Source organism: Chelmon rostratus, chromosome 7, assembly GCF_017976325.1.
Source record: "Chelmon rostratus isolate fCheRos1 chromosome 7, fCheRos1.pri, whole genome shotgun sequence".
NCBI classification, from domain to species: Eukaryota; Metazoa; Chordata; class Actinopteri; order Chaetodontiformes; family Chaetodontidae; genus Chelmon; species Chelmon rostratus.
Genome location: NC_055664.1, coordinates 242,008 through 254,388, shown reverse-complemented (window position 1 = coordinate 254,388; position 12,381 = coordinate 242,008). Strand labels below are relative to the sequence as shown.

General features: G+C 38.5%; 1 protein-coding gene across 1 annotated transcript in view; it reads right to left on the bottom strand.

The window, feature by feature from the left end:
• The window catches only part of ngef (neuronal guanine nucleotide exchange factor), a 37,849-nt gene extending 27,439 nt beyond the window's left edge, over positions 1 to 10,410 (bottom strand). The window contains exons 1-6 of the mRNA XM_041940020.1: positions 10,199 to 10,410; positions 9,947 to 10,168; positions 7,490 to 7,598; positions 3,466 to 3,774; positions 2,905 to 2,969; positions 1,062 to 1,312 (exon numbers count right to left, since the gene is read on the bottom strand). Of these exons, the coding sequence (XP_041795954.1) occupies positions 1,062 to 1,312; positions 2,905 to 2,969; positions 3,466 to 3,774; positions 7,490 to 7,598; positions 9,947 to 10,160 (948 nt within the window). The 5' untranslated portion in view covers positions 10,161 to 10,168; positions 10,199 to 10,410. The remainder of the gene's footprint in view (positions 1 to 1,061; positions 1,313 to 2,904; positions 2,970 to 3,465; positions 3,775 to 7,489; positions 7,599 to 9,946; positions 10,169 to 10,198) is intronic.
• Positions 10,411 to 12,381: the final 1,971 nt, after the last annotated feature.

Genomic DNA, 12,381 nt, shown 5'->3' with positions numbered 1-12,381 from the left:
AAGATTCGATATGGCAAGAGAGTCTGGCTGCAGACAAGATGGCAGACAATAGAGTCACATGCCATCCATGTACAGAAGGTTGAGTGTGATGTCACTGTTTTGCAATGCGCATCTGTCAGAAAAACATCCCAGTATTGTTAAAATTCAAAGGATTGGAGAATTTCGAACTGGTTCTCAACACTTCTTGATTAACATCGAACACCCCTTATACAACGAAAAGTGTGACCTAAAGACCTGTGAGGGCTTCAGCCAAAGTAAAATAAAAGGGTTAGGTTAAAATAAAGGGTTAGTCAAAAATAAAGGGTTAGGGTGCGTTACGACAAAGAAATCACATGCACCAATCAAGTGCTTCACATAAAAAAAACACAGAATGAACATAACAGGGATAGAAAATTAATGTAAAATAAGATGGAGAATGAAATCCCATTTGACAAGCTGAAAATTGAGTCAAGAGAATGCACTTATGTATCTACAGCCAAGCGGTAGTGCTTTGAATGAGCTGAAGTCTCTCATTGTTTTTTTCAGGAGGCGAGTAACTACTGCATTACAGTAATTGGATCAACTTGAAATAAAGGCATGAATCAGTTTTTTGGCATCTCTTTCCTTGATAAATGGTCACACTTTAGTTATGTTTCTGAAGTGGAGAAAATACGTTTTTGCTACCTTGTTGATGTAAAACCTGAATATTAGAACTGAATTTTGATTTTGATTTTTGATTTCCTGTATATGCATGACCATTGTGGTTGACCTCTGCCAACTTGTCTGCAGCCGGGTCCTTTTCTGATTTATTGCATACGTCTTCTATTAGCTTGGAATAGTTTTAGTGACGTGTAATATACTGGCAACTAAGTGTATATCAATATTGCGATCCAAAATTACATATCCACATTGCCACTCCACTCTGTTTGTACTGACTGTGCAATCCTCCTCTCTGGTGCAGCTGAGATGATTTCTTTAACAGTGACCGAGTGAAACCTTTCTGGCAATGCTTACCTCTTTAATGCAAAATTTATTAATGATGTTTGTATCTATCCAAATTACACCCTCATAAAAATTCTTACCTCTTGCATTATGATTTCTTTCTGTGGTAGCTGGGTGAGTAGGCCACTGGCCTGCACAGCTTCCAGATTCTGCCACAAGCTCAGTGAGCGAGCACTGTTCCTCAGTTGCAGCTGTATCACTGGAGGGGAAGTGACACCAGACCCTGCCACCATAGTCCCTACTGTGACCTCGTGAGAAAGGTTTTCACGCTGCCGCCGTTGCTCAATCTCTTGCTGCTTGGAGGTGTCCCGGTATTCCTGGTACAGGAAGGCTGGAGGGTCGAAACAAAATAGGTGCACATGTAGAATTTCTTTTTGCTTTTTGCAAAGGTCTGGATTTGCAGACTATGCCTAATTGACATTTTCAAGTCATAATTACAAACTGTTGTAGAGAGGTCCTTCAATACTTCTGGACTAGCTTCTGTGCCACCAGCCTACACAATTGCAATGATCTTGCGTTTCAGCAGTTGGAATGTCTTGCTTTCTATAAATTGACATCTGCTGCTTCTCGACACCTTGTACCTACATTTTAGCAAATACCTGTCCTGATTTATAAAGGAATGTGCAGTGTGCAATGACTGACAGAGCTTGACTTCTACTTTAGCCGCCGGTATTAGCATTAGCATAGCATTAGATGTGTGATAATACAGCATTTCTTTCATCTAAAACACAAAGTCACAGTTAAATTTTCCTGATTATTCATATTAATATTATTAATACATATGTATTGCATATTATGTAGTTGAGTGTGAAGTTTCATATTTGTTTATTTAATATTTATAAAATAACTTCCAGATCAGTAAAGTAAAAATCAGCTGGTTAGTGATTGCTCATGACAACTGCAAGTAATGCTAACAACCAAAGTTTGTAAGCCAAGCTAATGTAAGTTAATTGAACTGGTTGCAAGTACAGTGTGCATCCAGCTTTGAGAAATTTATAGGTGACTGTTTGAACCAATCAGGACAGTGTTTTTTTTTAATTCGTATTCACTGTAGCCAGCAATAGCAACCAGAACCTAAGAAACAAAACTGGATCAGTAAAATCCATAACAGTGGTGAGCTGCATAAGGTCAATAATGCTGCCCTCATTGAGGTTGCAGAATAGGTCTGACATTAGACATATCTGCAATTCTATATTTCTTTACCATTATGTGTGGCAACGTGTTTGTGACTGGTATGTTTGGTTAAAGCTTATTCAACTAAAACTAAAGTTTGCTGAGAAGAGCAGATGCTCTTTTCTGGGAACATTGGCTATGTGTATATTAAGAGGGAAGGTGACTTTGAACAACGGGGGCTTGTTGCATAATCTCCCTCATATACTGCAGATTGCTTTGGTGGGCGTAGAACTGGCCTGAGGATTACATAAGAGAGAGTGAAACAAGCACGCACAGCCAAAGAAATGCACAAAGAGAGAAACAGTACCTGTACTTATATATGAAAACCATGGACGATATTTTTCGAGGTGTTTCTACTCATTTGTTGAGCTCTACAGTTTTGCTGCTTGAGTACATTTTGACTCATCCTTGCAAATAACCATTATCCTGTGTACTTCCTGGATAATGTGTACATAAGACTACTCACCATGGTGGGTCAAGATATACAGTATCATCTTAGAGAGTCAGAGATAGGCAGTAACTTACAGCTCAGTGGCAGTGCTGAAGCCTCATAAAGCCTATTGTAGGGTTAATAAATTGTTCCTCAGAAAACTGTATTTTTTGCATATGTGGATTTGTCTTGCTAATGCCTGGTCTCAGTCATACAATATATTCACAAATTGGAGATAATTTTGTAGCAGCCGCTTTGGAGGTGGTAAAAGTGGGTGGAATATATAAGCTACCCTCACCCTTTGACAAGTCTTTCCTCACCAATGTTTTTGATGATGCTGAGGCTGTGGCAGATTGTCTGGGAGCTATCACGATTGCTCAGCAAACTGAAAAGAAAGAAAAAGTAAAATACTTGTTTGGGCAGGCAAGCATGTGGAAGAATATATTAATTTTATGCTTTATTTTACTATTTAAAACTGATTCAGCAGTACTGTTTATTTGTTTCAGCACAAAGACATGATTATGAATTATGAATTCTCTATACAATTTTCTCCATCAAAACCAACAGAGTAAACCCAAGCAATGGAATTATTCTTTACATGATTTTATGCAATCCATCTGAGCATCATTCACATTCACTCTAACTACACAATGAGTCCCTCCTCGATCATTCCAGTCTTTCCATCTTTATTTCCAGTGTATTGATATTTGTATTTTTCTGTTCACAAGTAAAAGTAGCCAGCTAAAATCATTAATCATTTTTGTTTGCTTGTTTCACATCTATTTACTGTTGGCCAAGTCCCTCACTTTAAGCTTTATAAAAATAATCATTTTTAATTTCTGTCCTTTATATCTACATGTTTCCATGTAATTTGGACTGACCTGAGGTTGATGTTCTCCTGGTCTGCTCCACTAGAACTGGGCCGTTGTGAGCTCATGGTTTTCCCTCTGATCTCCTGTACAGTGCAAGCTGCAGCTGTTTGTTCAGACAGCATTTTTATGTCTCTGCTATGAACGCTGTGACTCCGGTAAGCGATCATGTCAGCTGTAAAATCTCTATGCTGGTTGTTGGAGGCAGCAAATATGTCCACACTCCTCCCTCCTCCCACTCCTCCTCTTGTCCTATCCGCAGCATCCCTGTTGTACAGAGCGTGCCTGCTGCTGGTCTCACCATTGCTTGGCAACACAGTTCTGAAATGATGGAATTGTGGTGAACGCTGAGGGCTACATTTGACAGCAAAAAAAACAAAACAAAAAAAAAACACTACACATCTACAGCAGTCTTCTTTACCTAGGAGGGGAAATTCTTCAAATTGCTGAAAGGCATATTTTCTCAGGATAATAAGGCCATATGTTGTGTACCGTATCATTTTTATTGTTGTAAATTAATGTGTTTAAAGTTGAGCGCATTTTATGCTTTTCTTCATCAACAGATGTCCCCACCCCATTCTTGTTTGTGTAGGACTGAGCCTCTCCTGAGGATGCCCCTTTCATTCTCATTCATGATACTATCACCTCTTACCAATTAACCGGTTCACGTGTGGAATGTTTTTTTCACTCAGACTCAGACTCTTTTTGGCAGATGGATAGAAGGGTAAAACTGATTTGACTAAGGGCTGTTGCTACCTCTTGAACAAAGGTAATTCCCAGTATACAACACTAAAAGCCTTAATATTGATTGTACTTCTGCTCCCTGTCACCATACTTGACAACACTATGTCTGCTATGGAATCCTTAGATTTCTGGGATCCACAATCGGATGTGAAGTGGGTATCCAACATAGACTCTGTCATCAAAAAGGCCCAGTATAGGATATATTTCAACATGCCTCTTGAGCTCCTGATCCAGTTTTACTTAAAAACGAACACCAGTCTGTTCTCCGCACATCTGTCACAGTCTGGTTTGGATCGGCCACCAAACAGGACAGGAATAGTCCACCACGGACAGTCAGGACTATAGAGAAAATCATCATCATCACAAAAACTGTTTGGGTAAGGTTAGGCACAAAAACTACCTGGTTAGGTTTGGGCACAAAAATCAAACTCTAGTCTCCCATATGAAAGTTGTGCATGTGGTCAGTCTACACCAAGTTCCACTACCCTGACCAACACCCTGAGATCGTCTTTGTTGCCTTATATATTACACCCTTCCTTCAGTATGGTTGCTATTGCCCACTGCAGTACTTTTCACACACAGGTGAGGCAAACCGGCACATTGACACTTCTAGTGGATCTAGTGGAGTTGTCTATTACACTGTAGCATGAGACTGGGCTGATATGCAGTATTATCATGCACTGTCACTGTCACTATAAACCCTGCATGCTGTATATACTGTATGTAGACATGTGTACAGTATAAGCATATACTGGACATGACCATCCATTCAATGCATATCCGTTCATTATTTATTTGTACTATTTGTATTGTTTACAACTTACAGAAACACTTGACTGTATATATATATACATACATATATATACAACTATTTTTTCACATACTGTACATAATAGTTCTGTCTATTATTTACCTTTATTTGTTCATCTTCGTTGTCCTAGTTTTGAGGTGTAATGCCTATTCCCAGTCTTAGTGCACTCAGAGCAATTAAAATAAAATCCTTGTATGTGTAAGCATAGTTGGCCAATAAAGCAGATCCTGATTCTGAGTTGTCCAACCTTTTCCTTTGTCATTGCCTTCTGAAACAGTCCCTGTGATCATTGTCTGATCTGGCCAATGGCTATACCTGTCAACATTAAGATTTGAAAATACAGAAAATCTTCCAGTGCCCCATCCTGGGGTGTCCCACCACTACATACCCTTTACATTTAGACAAGGATATACACAATGAAACCAAGGGTACATACAGTTAATCCTAAAATCAAAGCTAGGCAAACCATGTATAAAATATGAGAGCAACATGAACAAAGTTAAATAATTCCGATATTAAGTAAATGACTACAGTCAGGTGGTCAGAATTAGATACCTGGTTGAAAGTTACATGTAAACATCCCTGCATTGAATAAATGAAATCACAAAAAGGCATATAAATTCAGTTCACTTAGTATATGTACGCTTTACTTACCCATAATGTTTTTAATATGACTTTGAGAGAGGCTACTGGCGAGTGAGACAATGACTCTATAAATACAGTCATTGTCAGAGCATGTTTCTGTGCCTCCTGGGCACACATATATTTGGTATTTTTCCCTTCCTGTAATACACTGAAATCCATATGGCAGACAGCATCTTAGTGCCTCTGAAGCAATCAAGCATAACAGAGTCTACGAAAATCCTGAAAAAAATTGTATCCTGTCCAGTTGCAATTGCCACATCTATTTTGCTTCAAATGATTTCCCATTTGAAAGCATGGTGATGAGAAGATGGCTGGAACTTCCTAATCAGCTCTGAGAAGTACTTGGTAAAGTCCACGATGAAGGCCAGATCACACAGACATTTGCTATCACTGAGTTTCCATGTCAAGTTTGTAGTGCAGTCTACATGTATAGTATCCTTGGGTGAGACACTGAACCCTACGTTGCTCCTAAAGCTGTGTCATTGGTATGTGACTGTGGTTGCTTACACATAGACAGCAGTGAGCAAATGTGTGTAAATGGGTGAAAGCTGACTTGTGTTGTAAAAGCACTTTGAGTGGTCATTAAGACTAGAAAAGCGCTATATAGATACAGTCCATTTACCAATTGTCCATTTGTCTTGAAATATTTTGAAAGTTGGCTTTATCATGTTACAGCTACAATAGATGGAGGTTCCTAACCATTTATATGAAGGTTGCAACCCAATCAGTACTATAATTGTTGGCATCATACATTTCTGCAAACCATGGACATACATTCAGACTTTCCATTTCAATTTTCAATTTTACATTGTGACAATACTGTGGTCAAGGTCTCTGTAGGAGCCAAAGTGAGTATTAGATTGCACATTTATTTATGTTTTGGTTGTGCACATTCTTGTGATTATGGTCGTTTCTGGTGATGGTGAGGGGTGTGGTTTTCATTCATATATTCACCTGTTCACTGGCAGGGCGGAATTTTTGAGACAAAGAGGGTGAGTGTGGCTTCAATATTTTCTGTTGACCGTCACAACTCATTTTGTTTATAGGTATTCGGAACGCTTTTGTTTATCATCATTGTTTGAAATAAATAGAAAGTTGGAAAGTGTATCTGGATCTCAATGTGTATTATTCGTAAGCTACGCGTCACAGGTAAGAGCCTGCTCAGCCTGTCAGCGGCCTTTTGTAGCCGCTATAGTCTCATTAGGATTAGGATCACAACCACTCGGTTAAAAATAAGTAACCACTTGATTTTGAAGCTGGCTGCAAACCCCAGCAGGCCCGTTTCAGAAGCAGATAGTTTTGCCTGCCTGATTTTGTTAACTCACTCAGATTTTCTGATTTGTTCATTTTTTTTTCATATTTGTGCTTCCACCATGGATAAATAGGTTTCATATTTAAGTTATTTCTTTTTTTTTTTTGTCTGTTTTACTTGGGTTTATTGTTGATGTACTGTATGATCAGGAGTCTGCACAGGATGTTTTATTTTGAAAATTTACTTAATTCTTGTGTCTGAGTTCCTGACTGGCTTGATCTGCTTTTTGCAGATTGATGCGTCATCCATCAAAAATACACTTGTCACATATTGGTGCATTGTTTCTGCAATCGCAGTCTTCTGAGCAGAACTGCTGTTTGAGCTGCAATGACTGAATTGATGAATTAACCTTCACAGAGACTGGAGAAACTTGTGTGCTTATCACAAATATGATAAGCCATTAAGAGTACAAAATATGAAGAATGAAAGTGGTGCTTGTGCAGTGTTTAAACAAGCACTGTATGTGCTTGATTATGTTCTGGGTGTGTTTGGTAGGGTTGGGCAGTGAAGGCATGCAGACTCACCGTCTAGCCCCGGGCAACAAAGGTGATTTGTATGGTAATGGAGCATTAGGGGAGGACACTGATCTTGCTCTGTTGGATGGACTGTGGTCCAAACCAGACCTCGAAGAATCTGGAGAGAAAGAGAGAGAGGGGAGAGAGTCTTTGCAATCCTTATATTAATATTTGGCATTAAGAGATCCCAAATGTCAAAAATGGCTCATGACTTGACTATGATTTCTCACCCGTGGCCTACTGGCAAACCTACAGATCTTTAAATGCTGTTGTTTTCCTGTCACCCAGATACCAAATAATTTGAATATAATGGTCACCGACTATATTAGAGGGAAAACCCTTGCAAACCCTGACATGTTCTTGACTTTTCCTTTGTTTTCAGATAGACAAGGATGAAACCCTGTAGGGGTTGCATTTAATCTCCAACAAACATGCACATAGATGAGTTGATGAAAAGATGTATGTTTTAATTATACTATAGAATATTTTCTATTTCATTTCACATTTCTACAGATTTCTACTCTACCTAGTTTTACTAATTACCTTGAAAAAATACCTTGAAAGTCACAGTCCTGCTTCACTCCTTCACTGACACTGATAAATTAACTGTTGATGACAAACATGTGCTACCTTTGAGGCCTTATGATGTCAACAGTCACTTCTTTTTACCTGCCTGTAAGTGGAAAGCCGTAATGCATGGATGTGTCCCATTTTCCCCCGAGTTCCACCCTCCAATGTCAAGGCACATGGACCAACCAGCAAGGGCAGCAAACGCAGTGACAAGTATATGAACCTTCACTGGCTTTCTGCCCACAAAAACAGCTAATTGTGCTTACTGAAATGTAGACTATTGTTGTAATATTATCATAACTTCTCATAGTTTTTCTTCTGTAACTCTCTTAAGTACATAAATTTGTTGTAAAATTGTACATTCATGAACTGATCATTTGCATAATCAAAGACCCCACATTTATATGTGGCCTTATATATGCTTGTTCTGCTGGGATTCACTCCAAATCAATTCCAATTGCTGACAAAGAACTCCAAACATGCATCATTACAATACAAATCTAGTCCAACTTGTGGAGAATCACAACCCATTCCAAACAAATTGCGATGCGCCCCAAAACATAAATAAAACTGAATGTAATACTTTCCTAATCTTTTTTGACATATACTCAGTGCAAAGACTTTTAATGTTTTACCTCATCAACCTCATTAATTTTCTGTAAATGCTTATTTGTTAAACTTATTCTAAATTTGATGCCAGTTTTGAACAAGTTGGGACGGGGACAACAAAAGACTGGGAAAGTTGCGGACATTGAATGCCCATGACCTTTGACCTCTCAAGCGGCAAAATATATTTCTACACAGGCTCTACATCGGCTACATGGGACACTTTGTAAAACTGTTGTTAGTAAATACAGTTGTGGAATGCTCAAAAAATACCTGTTTGGAAAGATACACGGGTAAAAAGGTTAATTGGTAACAGATGACATTATCATTGATTCAGTCGATCCAATGCAAAGATGGGACAAGGTTCACCACTTTGTAACTAATGATCGTATAAAGGATAGTACTTCATGGTCTCAGGAACACTTTGTAAAACCACTTTCGGTAAACACATTTTGTTTGTGAATAATTGCAATCTGTTTTTATCTACGTTTTACACAGTGTTCCAACTTCACCAGAAACTCCCAACTCAAACCAATTATCCACCTCACCCTCCACAACACTCCCACAGTACATCAGCACACATTACATCCACAGTATGTCCGGACTCAAAACAATTCAAGAGAGAAACATCACTCTCACAGAAAATATTATTCAGGCTATTGTGCTTTCTAGCAGAACTAGTTTCACAGGATGTATTCATGTAGATTTCTACTGAAGGATAGGACTACCAAGCCTTTGTTCTACTTTCAAGAACAACTGTCAATGGGACAACAATATAGAGCAATAATATAAAGAAGGTACAACAAACTCAATTTCCAAGGCATAGAACTAACCATGCTGCTGTTCTTTAGGGCCAGAAAAGTCATTTTAAATGTAAATTGTTAGACATGAACACAGGTTCCCTGTGTTTAATTCTATTTTTCATATCTCAATTGTATTTGGAACTCACATTACAGTTTTTTTATCAAATTTTTATCTCAGGTCACCAATACTCAGGTGATTGGATTTTGTGACAACAGGCCTTATTGTTTTATTACTTCATTTTACTTTACATCTTGTATTTGGAAAGACGCTGATGCTGAGTGTCTAGTTATGTATTAAGTAATCACTTTGACCCCTCCCTTTGATGCTGGGCAAAGTCTACGGTCAAACACCATAGACACGGGTTCCCTGTGTTCATGTCTCACATGTCTTACATGAACACAGGTACAGTAGAAAGGCACAGTAGAGATACAAGATAGAAATACAATGTTGAATTGCAAGCACAGCAGAGGCCTGATGTTCTCTTACTTTCAGACTGCTCAGATGAGACCAGCCTTTTCTTCCTCATTGACCGGTAAAAGCGTGAGTTCCTGCGGATAGGCTCTCTACTGAATCCAACTTTAGATTCATCCTCATCATCGTCCTCCTCCTGGCTGGGTTGAACCACCTCTGCTAGATGCTTCTCTGAGGTTTCCTGTGACTTCTGGCCCCACTTGCCCCTAAATAGGGCACTCACAGACATGATAAATAATTCCCTTCCTTTTTTTCCGTTGGTAGTGAGTCAGTGAGTTAAATTCTGTTTGATGTTGAAACTGGGAGAAGTAATTATTACTAGCCAGAATCCAGGAGCAAATCCATGCCTAAAAATGAAAAATTCTGGTGACAAATAAATTCCAAGAGTGAGTACAAACAACAACTCAGACAACAGAGAAGTGGTTCCTGGGCCCTCTCCTCCTCCTGTCAGAGGGACAGCTGTGTTGTTAGCTACATAGGCAGCCTGTGGAACCAGCCTGTGGAACCAGGAAAGTCACTTCACTTATTTCCGCCCAAGCACATTTTTGTCCCTCCTCTGTTTGGCTCTCTCCCTCCCTCCCTCCCTCCTTCTCTTTACACCACCCTGTTATGTGCTGACATTCCTGAACTCAACCTGGCCTTACCAAGCCTCTCTGTCTCTCTGCAATAAAACTCTCTGTGTTGTGGAACCTGAAAAGCCACCCATGACAAATAATTGCCTGTTCAGTTCCCTCTGCTTTCAGAGTTCCTCAGATCTCTTGCTGTTGGACTTTCTTACACAGGTAAAGGTTAAATTATTCATGTTGAAGTAGAGACGAAATTCCAAAAATGCAGCAGGCATTTTTCAGGCAATATGTTATTTCCCTGTGTAGAACTGTGCATGAAAGTAATTAGTGTAACGTTTCTGTCCATGTTGAGCCTGGGCCCCATACAGTAGTTTTATCTCTAGTCAGCTGACAGGGAGAGTTTAAAGTTCACTTTCTCTTTTTTGCCACACAGCAATAAGCTTGCCTGTGCTGCCTTTTTAACAATGCTGAGTTCTGAATTGATATAGATATATATCAATAACAGAGAACATGATGTCCTAAGAGATCATTTCCTGCATTGTTGTCCAATGTAAAAATTTGATTCTGTCCAAGTAGGTGTTAGGGTAAAGCAAATACTGCAATATTTTTTCATAATTTTCTTGGCCTTATACATGATTGCCCTTAAAAAGCTGGTAAATGCACTGTGTGTATGTAGTTTGTTTTTGTTATGTTACTATAAAACCCTTTAACATATAGTTTCCCCATTTTATTTCCTCTTAAAGGATAAGACTGATATAATTCTATATTCTTTGTTGTGCCCTGAAAAGTGTAATTGGTGTATGAATATTTGCCTTATTTATGGTGCCATCTTGTGGTGTTCACAAGTATTATAGTTCTCTTCACTTAGCGTGGTCAGTAGCTTCATATTTGGACTTAATTCTTTGCATTCCTTCATGCTAAAGCAATGTCTTTTCACAAGACAAAGTCTAATAAAATCAGCAACTTAGTCAAGGAGTTTTTGGGACTGTTTAGTTGGTTAGATAGCTAGCATCTGGCGCTAGCAAGACCTTCACATTCTTCTTCATTCCATCCATCTATCTATCCACTGTTTTTCTCCCACAATTTAAATAGTCTAAATGCTATAGAAAATAGACTATATGGAAAGAAATGCACAGGTTGGTATTGAATGCTAAAATTTCTGAGAATGGGGCTTTAAATTCCCAGGCTAATTTGCACTCAGTTTTACACTGCCTGGCTTCTTTTGTAAATCCAGTACATTTTGGTATTTTGCTAAAATGGAATGCTTTTGGAGTTTTCGATCTGTGTCTCTACAAACTTCTGCATCACTGTAGTGGGACATCTGTGAGGGCTTACTTGAATTTGGCATTGTCCCAAGTATATGTTCAGGATTATCGTTTTTTCCGTTGTAAACATGGCCATTGCATGCAATAGTCTTATATTCAATCGTCAGACAATACAGACCTTCACATCATTACTCTTTATCAGAAATGCTTAATTAAAACATCATAGGGCCTGATCCTATATGATGCATCCATGATCAGCTGGTGTCACTTGATAGAAATAAAAGTTGATTAAGTTTTAGATCTTTAACTAGTCTAACGTTAACTGTTACATTATGAATATTGTGTGCTTGTCAGATCTAACTAAACAGATGTGAGGCAATTCATATTTACCAAACAAAAAAATGCTACATGCTATATAATTCTTCTCTATGAGGTAACAAAATAAATACACAAAAAAGTGGACTACTTTATAATCATGGTTTTAAATTGATTTACAGGTACAATTGTGTTAATGCATTTTGTAAATTGTTGCAAGTGTGCAGCACAAAAACTAAAAACTAAAAGCAGCCCCAAAGTCAGTGTTTGCAGGTGGGACAGTTGATCAAGTGATGTATGATGG